Consider the following 17,694-nt stretch of genomic DNA (forward strand, 5'->3'; position numbering starts at 1 on the left):
TTGCCATATACACTAAAACAAACCACTGCAGCTGTTTCCTGACCACATTCTAGTTTTAATTTCTCTCTTCTTTTAGAATCCGCTATGTCGAGCTCTTGAAATCAGAACCCCCGGGGGGGAAAAATTTGCTACGATAGGGAATTTTTCCCCCTCTCTCACTTCTAATCGGAAACACTGCTATTCCAAGCAGCAACCTATCTTGTTGATCTAATATGGAATTTCTGATCCAATATTAATGTGAACGTCTTTGCACTTATATGCTCCGTCAGCAGTTCTCAAAGTGTGGTCTATGGAGACCTGGAAGGTCTTGTAGTACAGACTTTTCTGCCTCATTTTCAGCTTTCATTACTGGCTCCTTTTTGTAAAGAGCCTGGTCATCAGAAGGAGCAGCTGCAAAAAAGAAGGCAGCCTGGCTGCGCTAAGAAAAAAGAACGTTGCACCATCCTGAACGGGATTGTGACGAGGAGGCTGGCAGAAAGGGTGTTCGAGAGACACATGGCTTTCAGCAGTAATGAGCCTCACTGTGACAAAGCTTAATAACCCCTCTGCTATGACAAATTGAATAAATTAGCATCCCTTCCTATTTAATATCTACTCAAGGGAACATTTGGGGTTTGGTTGAGTCAACTTGAATTAGACTAGACAAAGCATTTGGAATGCAACTCAGGGAACAGTGTTTTATTGACAGAAGGCTGGACACCAAACGAATTTTTCTCCCATTTCTCCTTTCTGTGATGAGAGAAATAATCTTTTGCAAACTCTGGTTTTAAATCAGGGCAGACTACGTCACAGGCATGTGCATACAGGTCATTTTAAAATGCCACTTAAAACACCCGAGGAAACAGTTTTGAGAAACTGAAAATTACACTGGCCTCAGGTCCAAAGTTGACCATGCAGTATTTAGACCTGGGCTAGTGCCAAAGAACTTGCTGGGTTAGTGACAGTTCCAAGATTGTCCTGTTTCACAACAGATTGTTACAAATAAATAATTTAAACCACTGGGAAGCTGGGAGTGCCAGCATTTCAGATAATTTAAATGTTTGTTTCAAGTCCCTGAAGATCACATACCTTATTGTTAAACATTTGTATTACAGTGGGAATACCAACAGGCCTCAATCGGAATAGGAGTCCCACTGTAAACTTCTTGAGATTGTACAGTCTGAGATACTAGACCTAAAACTTCAGATTACCATGTTGTTTATTTTTAAACCCTTCAGTGGCAACATAATTTTAGTAGCCATTATCTTGATAACTCCTCAAGCCTAATGCTTTTCATCATATGAAAGCTTTGAATCCGAGTGTCAACTCATAACTCCAGCAGTCGGCTAGGCATTAGCAACTCATCTCAAGCAGAAATTGAATGAAAAGCCAACTGGTAAGCAGAATGATAGGATTTAAAATGTGATAGCCTGCCCTGGTTAGAAACCTTTTGGTGGACCAGTACAAACACTTTCAGTCCTGTCGTTTTTTAACACTAATGCTGGATGAGAGACCAGAAAAAGACGTTTCTATCCCTGAGTGTCAGAAAAAGTGGGCTGTTCGTGATGATAAGCACTGGGATTCTCCTGAGGTTTGCTTTATCATATAATATTAACCAAGATAAAGTCCAGCTAAAACACTGTAATATTACCATAGAAATAACTGCATGGATGACGGACAGGACAATGTCAATTATTATTGGGTATTTCTGGGAGTTTAAACAGAAAAATGTCCCATGTCAGGGTCACTAGGAAGTTATTTTGGGCTTAACCAATGGAAGAAGGTCCTTCTTGCCTCACTTCAATACTTGAATACTTTCATGTGCACTCGAACCCTCCGTCCTTGCACACAAATAAGGACTGCAGACTGAGGTACTAATTTTGTTATATTCATTAGATTTCTAGTCTCAAGTTCTCCAAGTCTCAAGTTCTCTTCTCAAGTGAAACCCACAAAAGGGCCAGGAAACTTGAGCTGCTGTGGGGCCATCCCAGTTTGTGGAAAACAGATTTTCTCCCCCACCCTCAACCAGAGTATGTGGCCCTCCAAACCCACAGACATACCAAGATCTACAGGGAAATTCAGCGAAGCACCTCCCCCTCACTTTAACCAGACCTTGCCAGAAACTGCCCTAAATTCCCACCCTTAAACTATGGAAGATGGTTTGGCACACGGAAGATGAATCAGGGCAAGGTAATACTGACTGCGTCAGCCTTGAATCTGCTGATTTTGAAAGGGAGGGATAATGCTGCTCAATCCACTGAGCCTCAAACTCAAAGAGGTTTCCATGGAATCTGAAGGAGGAGGATGCGACTTGAGCTCAAAATCCCCTCTAACCTCCTCCCCTGCACCAGAAATTCCCCCACATTTATGGGCTTGCTACGCTTTTCCAGCCTCATGAGATTTTTTGTTAGCATGATCTGGCCAAGGATGCTTAGATGGCTGGCTGCTCTTTAGGGTGCAGTGAGTAATGGGATTTCAAAGCAGGAAGCACTGTAGAACTGTCAGTTTAATTTTTGCTAGTTCTTGCCAAGCCCGCTACAGCTTTGCCACTAGGATGGCACTGTTATTAGTCATCAGCTAACTTGCTATTCATCCAGTTTTGTATTTTCACATACAGAAATCTCACCGATTTCCGTCTCAGACTTTGGGCTGAGGAGAGGCTGTATCACCCTCTGTGCCTCCTCCCACACGAAGCAATATTTAGCGAGAAAGATGGAGCTGCAAACCTCTAGTCGAAAACAATTTCTTTGAAAATCCTAGGCAGGTGGAAATTGGGGGATGTAGGTAGAATGTAATGTACTGGAGCAGAACAAATGGAAGAACGTAAGAAATATTATGAGCAAAAACCATTTGGTCAATTATATATATCTACAGGGTTATTCTATAGGGAATATTTTAGAATCAGCACACTGGTTTCCTAATGAGTAGCAGACAAATTATTAAGCTATTTTAAGACATACCGTTAAACCTTTATTTTTATAATGACTACTGACAAATGCATGATGGGCAACATATTGACATAGAACATGGTCCTCTGTTAAACTTCACATTCAGCTTTTCAGACCAGATCCTCAGTTCTGATCTTGAGATGCCAGGCATAGCTCAGAAGACCATTCTGGCAACTGGTGATTGCCAGAGGATAGGGAACATCTGACCACATCCTCTCTTATCTCCGCCCGTGCACCTTGCACCAAAGGCTGGAAGTGGATTGCATAGGAGCCACTATACTGTCTCTATACCTCCAAAGGATTCTCCCACACAGGAGGTCATGAAAAGCAGCCACGAAAGCAACACAACACAGTTTTAGCAGGACCAAGGATCCGGCCCTTTACATTTTGCAATGTTTGAAACTGAACATAAATATTTGAAGAAGAGCAGCAGAGTTTTACTATCGAGCATGTCATTATTCAGATCTTCTTTCGCCTGAGAACAGAATTTGGTGTGAAATATAATGAATGTAACTAAATTAGTACCTCAGTCTGCCGTCCTTGTTCGTATGCAAGGACAGAGTTCAAGTGCACATGAAATCTTCTTTACACTTTTATTGATCAAAGACAAACTGCATTCATATAGTGTGCGGTGACTCAGGGAAATTTATCAAACGGATGTCAAAAAGAAACAACAACAACAAAATCCACCTGGTACACTAGATATTGTGACTAAGCAGCATACCCAATTATGCTAAGATCGCAAAGGAACCCAACGGATTTAAAATGAACAAAATGCTACCGTGGTGACTTAAAAGCATCAAAGGCTCGCATTCCAGCAACAAGTATCAAGCTTAGTGTCAAGCTTAATACTATAACTGAACTTTTTGAGTAGATTGCGGTTTTGGGGTCTCTTTTGACCAGTTTATTCCCAAGGACTGAAAAAGGAACTGAGTTTGTGCCTGCCTATAAGTGAAAGAAATTACTATCTAACTTTAAATAAGCTAGATTCTTAGCTAATTTAAAACTGGGATAGCTCCACTGAAGTTAATGGACCTATGTGGATTTACAACAGCTGAACCTGACATATTTGTCTAGTCCTAATGGAAAACTGTTAACAAAGGACAATTAGCTTAAATACATCAGAGTGAGTCTCAAAATTCTATTGTAACTGTTTAAAAATTCAAATTCTGATAGTTTCTGTGCTGGAAATGGTCCACACAAGAAGTTCACACTGAATGGATTGTAGACTTGATATCTTACAGGTTTTATTTTTGAGAAAAAACACAAAACAAAACTTTGCAGCAAATATATAACGTATCTCATTTTGTTACAAAGTGCTAGTATCTTACTGAGGAACTGGTTAGTCTATGATTTTTAGGTGGCTTATGGAATGCTTGCGTATATTTTTTGTATTCAAACTACACTTTTTCCATTTGAAAAAAAAATTCTGTTTTGAAAGGATTAGTTGCATATTAAAGAAATGGACAAATAGTGGGAAAATGGGTCAATGGTGTAGAGTGACAGTACTCTCTGAACTGGTGTGTTACTTCAGTAGGTAGAAATATTCCTTTTCCATGTCATCAGACAACAAAAGGACATGTCTCTCTCAACTGACAGAACGTAAATGTAATGCCATGCAGCTGGCAGACACAAGGCAAGTGAGAGCTGGGTTTCAGAAGAGGTCTTATGCAGTTTAAAATATCTAGCTAAAAAGTTGTTTTGTGGTAAGGACAAAATGAAAGCAGACAAAAAGACAGAATCTGAGTAATGAAGCAAAGATAATCAATCATGTTTTAGAGTTACTGTGTAATTGAAAAAGGATGGTGATTTAAAATTCCCCAGTGTAACAGACTTAAAATATTAGGTGGAAGATTTAGAGCTCTCCTCATAAGAAGATATACCCTTGGCATTTCTCTTTCATTATAAGAAGCCCTTCCTTTTTTCCATGTGATCTCTACATCCCTGTAACATTGCCTGTATCTGTTCAAATCCTGGCATGTCTTTGTAGGGAGCCTAGAGCTTTCAGACATAGGAGACGAAGGACAGCTCACATGTTCCGCTCCCTTGTGTAAATGTGGACAGAATAAGTATTTAAAAAAAAAAGATTGAGGGACTCTCTCCCACTGTTTTGGACTCTCTTATATGCAGTTGGTTCTGCTGTCATAGGTATAAAGGGCTTCCACTGGTTTCAATAGGCATGGACCTGCTGTGGCCAGGAGAGCACACATGCATTCACAAAACCCTCACCCACAGTTCCCTGAGTATTATCTTCTATATACTATCCAGAGAGGGCACAATCTTGCATTCCTTGCACACCAAAAACATCCCACTGAAGTCAATGGAAGTTTCAGGTCTATGAAGAGTGGAGGATTGGACCCCAAGAATCTACATTTTCAAGCATATATGGGGCGGGGGAAGGAAGGGAACTGTGTGGACTGAATACAATCCAAGTTCAAACGGGGCTCAACCTGGTTGTGGCTTGGACGTCCTACCACAGTATAAACCCTAAGCAATAATCATCATCCGTATTACATTTTAAAACAAGGACCTATTTTTAAAACATAAATCCCTTGCTGTCCTAGGACTACCGATGAAGTAAGGGCTTTGTTACGTAAAGATGACGTCAGTTAATTGTCTGTGGGCTGTAGATGAAATGTGCAACAAGGTGTGGAAGACGAAATCCAAGAAAGCAGAGATAGACAAAGGGCCTGATTCTTCACTGTGCTACTCCAGTTTTATACTAGTGTAATTCCACTGAAATTAATGGTGCTTTGCCAGCATTAGCACAGTAAGGGCCAGATCCAAAGATCTGTTGAGATCTGTAGGGGTCATTCCACGGATTTCAATGGTGCTGGATTAGGCCCCCAAGTTTTAAAAAGAAGCTGGAAGCTCAGCATATCAGTCTAAACTACGCTGGTTTGGGCATATTTTCTGTGAAACAACAACAAATATTTAAAACAACAACACTCCCAGCCAACATACTTTTGACTGACTACCAGAGGAGTTACACTGTTGGTTTTAAAGAAAACAGAAATTATAGCATGCAGGTTGGACGATCTAGCCCAGTTTATGTTTTTGAATAACCTGTTTTTTTAGGGGGCGAACAAGATTTTTCAGTTAAAAAAAAACAATCTGAATTTTAGTAGAATTCATTCACTGCCAGACTAATAAATTACTGCATTAGTCACATTAAGGTAAACAAGCACTTGATGATCTTGAAGCAGGTGAAATATCAAAAAAGCTCAACTTTCTTAAAGTATCTATTTGCATCCATTAATTTAAAATGGGAAATTATTTACAAGTACATATTGGATAGCTAAAATAGAGTGAATATAAAGTAATTTATTTGAAAGGTTGTTTTCAAATATTTTATTCAGTTTCATGATCACAGTTAATGTACTTTAGCGTGTTAGACACATGAATTAACATGTGCATTTTAAAAAATATCAAATTAGGTATAAGTTTTTGAAGAAAGGCATTTTATAAATGTGATTATTAACTTTAACTACACACATCTAAGAAGGCAAGAGCTCTATGAGACCACTGAATGGAAATAATTACTACAAAACATGTTTACACCAAACTTTAGAGCAAATAAAGACAAATTATGGCCCAGAAGTCAATGGAATTATGTGTGACAATAAAGGTTGAAGGATCAGGCCCTATGAAAAAAGACATTAGAAATTCAGTCATGTTTCAACTGTTGATAGACAAAGACCTGATGGCCAAAGCAAACTCTGTTTAGGGGTAGGATTTTCTAACGTGGCTAAGTGAGTAGCTCAATGGGGTTTGTATTCGTTACTCACTTTAGACACTTTGAAAAATCTCACCCTACCATGTGACATGCAAGGGAAAGATTGAAACCTATGAAAATAAAGTTCATAAGACAGTGTGAGAAACCTCAGGCTGTCTAACAGTTGAACTCCCGAGCGTAAAATACTTAGTTCATGGCAAAAAAGTTGCCAGTCACTGCTCTGCATTACATTTCTTTGGTCACTTTCAAAGTTCCAGCCCCTGGTGTGAAGATGATTGTTGTTTTACTTTTGTGAGTAAAAAGGGTAGGATTAGAGTGTTATTTTAGGAGGCATGTTTAGCCACATAATTTCTATTTCAGATTGTGAGGTAACACACATCTTTTTCCACTGAAGCATATGGAGTTTCTGATTGTGTTATCAAGTACCAAGTAGAATCCAGTAATCAGAAAATAATTCTCTGGAAAAACTTAATGAATGTTAAAATGTTAGTATTTGTTCAAAGCCCAATGTAAATTAAGGTCCCAGTTCACGAAAACATTCAGAGTCAGGACAGCACACAAACACATGCTTAACATTTAAGCACGTGCTGAAGAGTTTAGTAAGTTTGAGTTTACGTACTTTGCTGAATTAGGGAATAAAATTGGTCCTCTCTGGATGGCTGCCTTAATGAACTGCAGACAAGTTTAAGGTACGGTGTGTCCTCTCTACAGTCTTCTTCAAAAAGATGTCAATTTAATTATTAGAAAATTAGCAAGGCTAATTTGGTATTTAATTGAAAAGCATAAACCTCACTGTGACTTTTTATTGGGGAATTGAGGGGAAGAGGTAAACTTCTCTGTCACAGTCTAAATGCAAATTTACAGCTCTATATGTCCTGAAATGCCTTAATGTTCTGACAGTTGTAGATGACTCTTTCGTACATGTACAAGGTAGAGAGAGCTAATGCTGGAAATATTACAAAATGTGACAAAGGCATCTAGAAACTCTACAATCTAACAAGCACAGGAAAGATTGACAAAGGATAAAACATGGTTTATGACATATGAGTTGCACAATTATGTTTTCAGGTGAAATCATGATATAGTAAATGTAACCCACTAAGTATTAAAAGCAGCTTTTGGATTACTCTGTTTCCTTTGGGAATATCTGAAGTTAATCACCTGATGAGCTCTACATTTTCTGTTGTCACAAAAACCATCTTATTGAACCAATAAGAGCGAAATGACGATGTCTGACAATCTATATGAATAGGACACAAAAGTCAAAAGCATAACAGCAATATAAATAGTACGGCTTTCACTGTATATTTTGTGTTACACTGTTCCCTCTGTATATTGTTCTTGGAAATTAAAACATACCATGATATAAAAATGGCATTGATGGCTGAACAGATTACATTCCATTTAAAATGAAAACAGAAAGCAAATGGAAGTCAACGAAAGTAGCCTTTTAGCAGAGGAAGCCCTATTAAAATTAGCATTCATCTGGGGAGGTGCAGCCAACAATCACTGTACACAATAGCATCATGCAAACCCAATGAATCATTTTTCAACCTATCTTTTCTTTTACAGAATGTAAAGCCTTTTACCTCTCCTTTGTTGCTGTCACTTCACCATGCTGAGAAGAGGCCTTCTTTTCTCTGACACCCTCTCAACTGTCTCAAGTCTATGGCTTCAGAGCATATTCCAGTATTTGTCCAGTAGCTAAATAGGCAGCCCAGTTTAGAACTGGTTCACATTAATGCCTCATACTAGAAGATGTACCCTTTATCATTAAAAGGTCATCCAGATAGTCCTTTTTCTGGGGCAAGTTACAACTCTCTTGGGTTTCAACCATGGATGCAAAGTGGCAATACATAGAGACAAAGACTGCACAGTGCCTACCAGTTTCATGCTACACAGAGTGTCACTCAACTAAATAAGGGGGGAAAAATGACAAAAGAGTTGAAATTTAAATACACACTCATATGGTTCTGTCATTCCCTTGTCCCTGCTTCCTTTCCCAACCCAATGTTTATTTTCTATTTCAAACCTCATGCACCGACACTATAAACTGGGAATTGAAACTAACAAAAAATCCTTGCTCATGACTTTGGGACACTGAATTAGTATAAAAGAGCATTCAATCATCTTAAATAAATATATTCGATGTCTGGAATTACAGCACATTCAAGGGATAAATACTGCCATAATTACAACAGCATGATTTAATCTCCATACCATTTTTGATCAATTTTGGTCTAATCTGGACTATAAGACAATGTGGGGATCAGAACCTGCATCTCAAATGCTCTGCAGAACATTCTTCCCGTATTCGTTTACAGTACTGAAACAATTAAAAAAAATTACAGTATTTTTCTCCCAGCTGCTTATGTCTGTAGCTTTAGCTACTATAATACACTTTGTATACCTCAAAACGACACATAAAATAACAAAGATCACCAAATAAATAAAAGCAAAAGAAAACTGGAACAGTACTGCATTTTATACTTGAGACAAGATTCCTCACTTCCACCAAGAATTCAGAGAGGACTGGGATAATTGCTTTTTGTTTTTTAAAAGAAAGATTTATACATAGGTTCAGATCCAGAAATTAAGTTTAAATGCAAAAATATCAACAGGTTTAGCTAAGTGAGAATGGGTTCAGTAAAGAATGATACAACATAATCAGAATAAACAAAGCAGAAAAGCATCATATTTTGGTTTGCTTGAGATATACATAAGGTGCAACAATTTCTTCTCTCGAGGCATTTGTGGACATATGTCAATGGGTGAAAGTATTTGCTGGTATGCTGAAGTACATATCACAGCAATACAATTTTCCAAAATGAAAGGAATGGAAAATAATAAAAATTAAAAAAACAAAAACAAACCCAATACAGGAAAATGTTGGTCTGAAATTTTCTTGTGCTAACAAATTTTGTTACCTGAAAATACTGCTACCCCTTCCAGTAGATTCAGGGGAAATTCTTGCTACTGAAATCAAGACATCACTCCGAGAACCAACAAAGGCAAATGCCTAATGAACTATAAAGCTTTGCAGGATTTCTGCTACTCTCAGTGCCTAACTGCTTAAAAATTAAGCATATCTACAAAAAGGTTTATAAGTATCTGAAAACAGTCATATCCAGTACATTGACCCAGCCCCACCCCCTCTCTAAGGAAAAGCAGATCAAGTAAGATATTGATTCACATAGAAAAAGTAATTTTTTTTTGTTTCTTTTAAAAAAGGTACCATTAATATACAGAAATATCTTAAGGAACAATACTGAAATTTAAATTGAAGAATGATGGGGTGCTCTGGCAAAAAATATATCTATTCTAGTGGGTTCTAGAGAAATAAGTTAGTACCATTGTCAAGGTGAATGGCCTGCACCATACAATATTTGGATTTCAGCTAATTATAATTTATAAAGTGGTCCAAAACGCCAACAGCCACCTCACTGTGACCCAACTGTTTTAAATGTTGACAGTTTTTCTGTTTTGTTAAAATAATTTAGAAAACGTTAATAAAATTTTATTAAAAATATTGCCACATGCTACAATGGCATAATAGGGAGCTCTTTACCAGTCTTATTTCTACCTGAATTTTAAAAAGCCTTTTAACTCTCTCATTACTATTAAACTTTATTTCCTTTTTCTTCCCTTTCTCCAACATATCTTCCTCCAGCATCTCTGAGGGTAATATTTTAAATGCATTTTAAACATATTTTCTCAGCTATCTGCTTTTTATCAATACTTCATCGTTTGTTACAATGTGTGTGGTATGTTGTATAGCATTTCCCAACATATAAACTGAAGACCTGCACTTATCTACAGCAACAAAAGGCTAAAATCTAGCAACTATTAATAGAGTTACTCTCCATATGGCTATTACATCAAATTAGAATTACAAATCCCTCCCCACCCCCAAAAAACACATCAATTCAGTCAAGTATAAATAAGAATGCCTGATAGAACCATGTAAACTCTCATTATTTAAAGACTTAATTAAAGAGCTTCAAACTCAACCTAATACTATCAAAACTTCAGCCAGTATGAAGAAGACTAACAGAAAATTATTGCTGGGGTCCAATTTGGTAAATCTTTGTGCTATGATGCAAAACGTAGGGAAACATCTTGTGCTATGAAAGAAGTACCCTGTTGAATTTGTAGCTTCCGATTAATTTCTAGTAATCATTTTGCATCTGTTGGTAGGAAACAACTGCCTGGCTTATGCAATATTTTAAGTCAACAGAGTGAAGATATAGTCCAAGTGATACACTTGGTGCTGGCTTTGGGGATGTATTTATGAGAGCAGAATACATAAAGAAAACAAAAGCAAGGACAGGAACTGGCAGGTGGATCTCTGCTTGATAGCCTAACTTTAGTCAAACATTATTCTTCAATCATGGTTTACTTGCATACAACTTACCACTTTACCAGCACAAACTAGAACTGGCTCTTTTTATACAATCTACAAAGCCAATTTAGATTGTGCACAGTAATTACAACAATTCCAGTGTCTGTCAAATGTAAAAGGTATGTATATCACTGTGCATGTATACTGAAGTCATGTCTTCAAGGTTTTCAGAATAGTGAAGTAATACTAAGGTCACTTCTGAACAATGTATTTGTAGTATTTTTTTTGTTTTTGTTTACATGAGCATTTCACCCAGTCATTTAGACCTCTATGCAAAATAAAGGAACCCTCCAATGCATGAAAGACCAGTCCATAATCTGCAGTATTGTTCTTTCCCATATGCCACTCCTTTTTCTAATGCAAATCATTCTGGTTATTCAATGCTAAATTAAAAAAAAACAAACAAATAAACTCACTCAACACAGCCTGTCAGAATTTTTGCCAGTAAACTCTACCACTGTGGTGGCAAATATAAAAGTGCAGAACATCTGGACCACATGGTTGAGCAAACACCGCTAACAATGGTACATCTGTCCATGCTGCCTTGAGTTCTCCAGAACAGGTTTTTAAATTCATTCTACAATATAAATGTAGGCATAACCTATTATATAAACCATCTTAGAACTTAAATCTTCATGTACAAAAATGACTAAGAATATCTAATAACTAGTGCAGTGCGTCAGTGTTTTTTTTTGTTTTTGTTTTTTTTGTTTTGTATTTTTGTTTAGAGTAACTAGGTATTATATGAAACTAGTTTCCATACCCTCTGGATGCTGTGTGAGCTACTGTAAAGGCAGCCTTTTTCACAGAAACCACCTATTTACTGTTTAAAAGCCTTCAATAGAAAGCAAGCTCCAGGATCATTCCATTTCTTTTCATTATTAGTCAAATAACACCACCTTCCTAGATTCTGGGTTCCAATTGGAGGACTTGGCCCAAGTTGCTAACTTCTGGCTTCAAGTGAAATCTGGGCCACTCACAGCAATAAGCACTTGTTTGCAAGTCTATATTTTCCATCATATGGACTGACTAGCTTCCCTTGGTAAAGACAAGGCTAGGATATTAGGTAAAGCACAATGTTTTACAATAAGGTGGAGCTTCACTGGTCGGCGCAGGAAATAAGCACCGGAGCCTGAGACATTTCTTTTGGCTGTCCATCACGTGGGAGAGGCGCTGCCTTCTGACTTCTAAAAAAAAACAAACAGAGGAAAACATCCATAATTATATGGAAAATGGTAGATTTTTGAGACTAGAAAGCATGAAACACGTGGATGAAGTCATTTTATTGTCTTATTCTACAGAACCATAAATTGCGGTTGCACTAATACATTATCTATTTTGTGGCATGCTACAAGGAAATAGGCAGAGAAAATGTCCTATAAAGCCAACGTGAAACAAATTGGAAGTCTTGATGGCATCTGACTAGGCACAGAAGCACAACAGAAAATACAGAGCTAAACAATAAAATTACAGGCACACAAGGGCTGCTGTTCATATTGTGACACAGCCGGAGACCTGAGAAACAAAAGAATATTGCTTACTTGTGGCAAGAGAACGTAAACACACAATGAGGCACATGCTGAAAATAAACATCTGCTATGGATCTGAATTAAAGCAATACGGTGAAATACTTCCCTCATCCCATTTACACTTACTGCATTTCAGGAAGCAGTAAACAGCTCATTCAATAACTTGTGAGTGACAAAGTATTTTGGTTCCTCTAGAATCTGCTGCCAACTTTTCATGACCAACTCCAGCAAAACCTCCATGTTGTTATTATATTTATGTTAGTTTGTACATGATACCCCTGTTCAGGACTTCGTAAAGACAAACTCCAAAAGAAGTCCATGTTCACCAGTATTATGTGCTGGCATTCAACATAAATCGTGGAAGCAGATGGACTTTGGAGATTTCATTTCTAGTTCATCTTTTAAATTTGCACAGAAAGCCTCTCTCTGCATTTTAACTACAAAAATAGTGATGACTTGTGAGGTTAATGTAACATATCAAATACATAGTAACAAAAGCTTTGGGCCTATGTAACCGAATGCAACCTTGTATTCACACCCCACATACTAGTGTAATAATCTTTGCACAAAATATGCCCTGTGAGGTATCATTTGAAAACTAGTAACTCACTGGTCAATACTATTGTGGTGAAACGTATGTAGCAACATTATATGTAGAGTTATGAGTTCCCTCCGTATGAGGTTGGTAGCACATGTTCAAACCCACATAGCCCTGATTAGGCAGCAGGTCTATCTTACACAAAGGAGCATGTGTTTACCTCAAGTTTCTATAAGTAGTAAACAGGGTCCCTGAGACAGCAAGAGGGAGACAAGGCAAATCTATATGTCAGCATACACAGGAGAGAAGAAAAGAGCATGGGTGCACCTTCACCCCCAGATTCCTGTCGCCTTCTTTACTGTTTGAATAAGCTTTGCTTTGAGAGGAAATCCTCAGAAGAATCCACTTCAAGGAGGGACTGGACTATAAAAATGAGGGGCAAAAACACACCAGGGAATCTCACTTTCTCTCTCATTCGCCTAAGACAACAAAGGATACTTCTGGGGGAATTCTGTGTCAGTGTGCGCACATAATTCAAGAGCCGTGCATAATTTTTTTCCCCACAGAAAATAACTTTTACTGGAAAGTTGCTGAAGTTCTGCCTTTTTCTCACCAGAGGTCAATGTTGGGCTAGAACAGAGCCTGCACTCCCAGACAGCCCCCCGCTACCATAGGGAAGAGAAAGGCTGAGTGCCTTCTTCACAGTGCCTCTCAGTCCAGGTCAGGAGACACGGGATATGGGGAGACAGACAGCATGAGGCACATGGGGCTGCTGGGACAGGACAGGGGTTCATAAGGGCTAGTGGGGAAGGACAGACTGGGGCAGGGGCTGAATGGGAGTGGAGGCACAGGGCCACAGGGGGAAGGGAGTGCAGGGCCTCATGAGGGAAGCAAGGTGACTGAGTGGGTACACAGAGACACATGGGAACAGGGGGTAGATGGTGCAGGGACACATGGGGCAAGGGGGTGGCTATGTGGTGGCACAGAGACACAAGGACAGGGGGAGGAGGTGCCGGGACACATGGGGATGTGGGGGTGCAAGGACACGGGGGGGGGGGGGGGAAGAACACATAGGGATGGGGGCAGATGTGCTTGACTAAATGGGAGAGGCTAGAGGTCAGCCAGGGTCTGTATGGGGGAAGCTCCCTAAGAATCCCTCCCCATGTTTCCTCCCCCAAAACCCGTTCCATACTTTTCCACCCATACCCAACAACCCTCCAAGGCTCCTTCCCAGCAATTACTTCCCTCTCCCTCAGCGCCTCCTCTTCCCCCGACTCCCCCAAGCCTTTGCACTGCTTCTGAGGGGTGTGGAAAATATGTTTCTGTATTGCAGTTTAAACGAATTATTACTCAGAGTTCTCTATTAATATGCTTAGCAAGGAATCCCGAATCTTGTTTGTTGTCTGTATTGTTACAGACATACTTCCTGACATGTATTTTTAAATAAATTGCCAAAATAATTGAAACTGGTGTGATTATATTGTGTTATTTTGACAAATAAAATACGCAGAATTTTTCAAATTTTAAAGTATTGTGTGCAGAATTTTTAATATTTTGGTGCACAATTCTCCCAGGAGTAAAAGGAACCAGACTGATGGACTTTTGGAGGGGTTCTGACCAGAGAATTTGGTCAGCTCTGTTGCAGGGAACACGTGGTAAGGATTTTACCTAGAACCAAGTCTAACCTGTTAAGTTTTAGTTACTAGAAAGCATTTTATCTTTATTTCTCATAATCATTTCTGACTTTAACACCTTATACCTGTACTCACTTCAAATATCTCTCTTTGTAGTTAAAAAAATTTGTTTCATTCTTTCATCAAAACTAACCCAGTGTTGTGTTTAAACTGAATTGTCTGGTAACTCCAGTAAAAGTAGGAAACTGTTGTTCACTGACCCCCTCACAGAGGCCATGGAACTTTACTGTCTGAACTGTCCAGGAGAGGCCTGGATAGTGCAGAACACACATTTTGGGGGAAAAAATCTGGAAATGGGAGTGTGTTAGAGCCATCCTGCAAATGATAACCAAGGCTGGTGGAAGCCAAAGTGTTGACTGGAGGACGGCTGGCAGGCTGTAGCTATACACAGACACTCAGGGTATGACCTGCATGCTGTTTGTGAGAGGCCCAGGTTGGGAAAGCATTGGGAGGAACCCAAGGTTGCAGAGCAGGTGGTGACACAGATCCCCACTGGTCTGGATTGCACCCCAGACTGTGACAGCCTCATTCTCCTTTTAAGTTACTTTACACCACTCTGGGAGTGTTAAGGTGCCTTAAAGTGCGTGAAGGTGCAGATGTGTTTTGCACCCATTCTAAGGCACATTCACAACTGCCAACATAAGGGAGAATTGGGTCCTTTGTATTTAGTAATGACATATGCTAGGTAAAGGAAGGTTACTGATCTTATAACAACTGGAGTTCTTCAAAATGTGCTGTCCCTATGGGTATTCACTGTGGGTGCACACTGTGACTGCTATTTGCACTTCCTGATATGACTGTCCCTCGAGGAGCCAGATGTCTAAATAGAGTAATACATGATAGCGTTAATGGCATAGGTGTACTGCCACTACAGACGTGACCTCTGTAAAAACCCGCGGGGCTGCTGAAAGGACAAAGTGGAGCACTTTGTATTGGAAATGGTCTCAGCCCACCATAAAACGCAGGTATCTCTGGGTGGATGGCGCATCTTAAATCAAAAACTGCAAACCAGTCACCTTCATTCAGAGGGAATTATGACAGCCAGGGTAATCAGCCTGCATCTTGAGTGGCAGATGAAGACATTCAACTGCCTGAGGTACAGGATGGGTCCACCCCTCCTCCTTTCTGGGCATTAGGAAGTATTTGGAATAAAAGCCCTTCCCCTTGCGTTAAGGAGTTACTGGCTCTATAGATGGTAAGTGGATTAGGGAGTCTACCTCCTGCCTGAGAAGCCTCTCCTGTGAAGAATCCTTGCAGAGGAACAGTGAAGGAAGTTTTGGAAAAGGGGTAGACAGGAACTTGATTGTGTTGTCTAAGACCCATTTGTCCGTAGTTAAGTGCTGCCACATTGGAAGAAAACAGGTCAGACGGCCACCAAAGGGGGTGGGGAAGACTGGTTGTGTGAGGACTGGTTGATGGCTCTTGAGTGTCCCTCCAAATGACAGCTTGATAGACGGCTGTGTCTCGAGAAGGAACAGTGGTGGAGCAGTGTGTCTTGCATGCTATACCATCTGGCACTTTCTCAGTGGCCCATAGGACTCCTGGGGATAGATCAGCTGTGGGCTTGGCTGGTATCTATTTTGTGGCAGTTTAGAACATTTTCTGTGATGTGCTGGGGTGTATATTCCAGAGGCACCCGAGTCTTTAAGTGACTGAAGTGATTCATCAGTTCTTTCAGTGAAGAAGTTGTTGCCCTTGAAGAGGAGATCTACCACCACCTGTTCATCCTTTGGGAACCCCATGCCTGCAACCAAGAAGCCCCTCTAACAACCACTAAGGTAGCCATGGAGTGAAAAGCTACGTCTGCTGCCATCAGTGAAGCATGAAGGGATTACCTGGCCTCCAGTTTTCCTTCATCTAGACTAGCTGGAATTGGGGCCTACATTCCTGGGGCAATTTACTGATGAACTCAGAGAGACTGTTATAGTTAATAACGTCGTATTTTGACGTGGGTTCCTGGTAGTTTCCAACATGGAAGAGTAGAGTGGCTGGAGAAAAGCTCTTTCTGCCAAAGAGATCTAGTCTCTTGTGATCCTTGCACGTACTGTGGTGAAATGTATTTCACTCTGTGACCACTTGGACAAGCACGGAGTTTTGGGTTTGGTTGTGAGAATAAATATTCTGTGCCCACAGAGGGAACAAAATACTTCTTTTCAACCTTCTTCGGGGTAGGAGCACAAGTAGCTGGTGTAACTTCTTGATGATATTTTTCAAGATTTACAGGTTGGTTCAGAAACGAGAGCCAAAGCTAGAAGCTTCTTTGCCTCCATTTATCCTTTTGATTTAGTTTTTGCTCTCATGAGACCTTTGTTTGAAAAATCAAATGCTTTGATTGTATCTTTGCAAATTAAGGTCTTGGACATTGTTACAGCTTCTTGACTGATATACACCATCTTAAATGTCTGAACCAGATTACAGAGGCTTATATCAATTCCCAAGTTAAGGCACCAGTATTACTGGGAAAGAAGATATTTGATTATTTGCAGGTCACCTACTCTGAGGAATATGACCCTGAGCAAGAGTACAAAATGAGTCACTGTCCAAGCCAGACCCCTGCTTGGTTTCGAGATCCTACTAATGCATTCACAAAACAGACATATTTGAAGAGATCTACGGATTTGAAGTGCAGCAAGTGCTTGCAGTTATGGTGCAGGAGATGGATCCGGCTTATAAGGAGAAGAAACAAAAGATCCTTCCAGTTATCACGTGCCTGAAAGACCTCAACACAACAAAATGAGAAAACTTCACTTAAGGATTTCCTTTTTGCAAAATGCAATCTTAACAGCTGGTGATGGAATGGACTCAGTCCAAACACATGTTGAGAAGAACTTTTGAACAAATTTAGTTTGCATGAACTAATCAGACATT

At 39.6% G+C, this 17,694-nt stretch overlaps 1 protein-coding gene across 6 annotated transcripts in view; it reads right to left on the bottom strand.

Moving 5' to 3' along the window:
• Positions 1-6,263: 6,263 nt before the first annotated feature.
• Positions 6,264-17,694, bottom strand: part of BBX (BBX high mobility group box domain containing) — a 189,800-nt gene continuing 178,369 nt past the window's right edge. For all 6 annotated transcript variants that reach the window (XM_077821139.1, XM_077821157.1, XM_077821148.1 and 3 more), the window contains one exon: positions 6,264-12,252. In XM_077821139.1, the coding sequence (XP_077677265.1) occupies positions 12,165-12,252 (88 nt within the window). In that variant the 3' untranslated portion in view covers positions 6,264-12,164. The remainder of the gene's footprint in view (positions 12,253-17,694) is intronic.

This window comes from Eretmochelys imbricata, chromosome 1 (assembly GCF_965152235.1).
Source record: "Eretmochelys imbricata isolate rEreImb1 chromosome 1, rEreImb1.hap1, whole genome shotgun sequence".
NCBI classification, from domain to species: domain Eukaryota; kingdom Metazoa; phylum Chordata; order Testudines; family Cheloniidae; genus Eretmochelys; species Eretmochelys imbricata.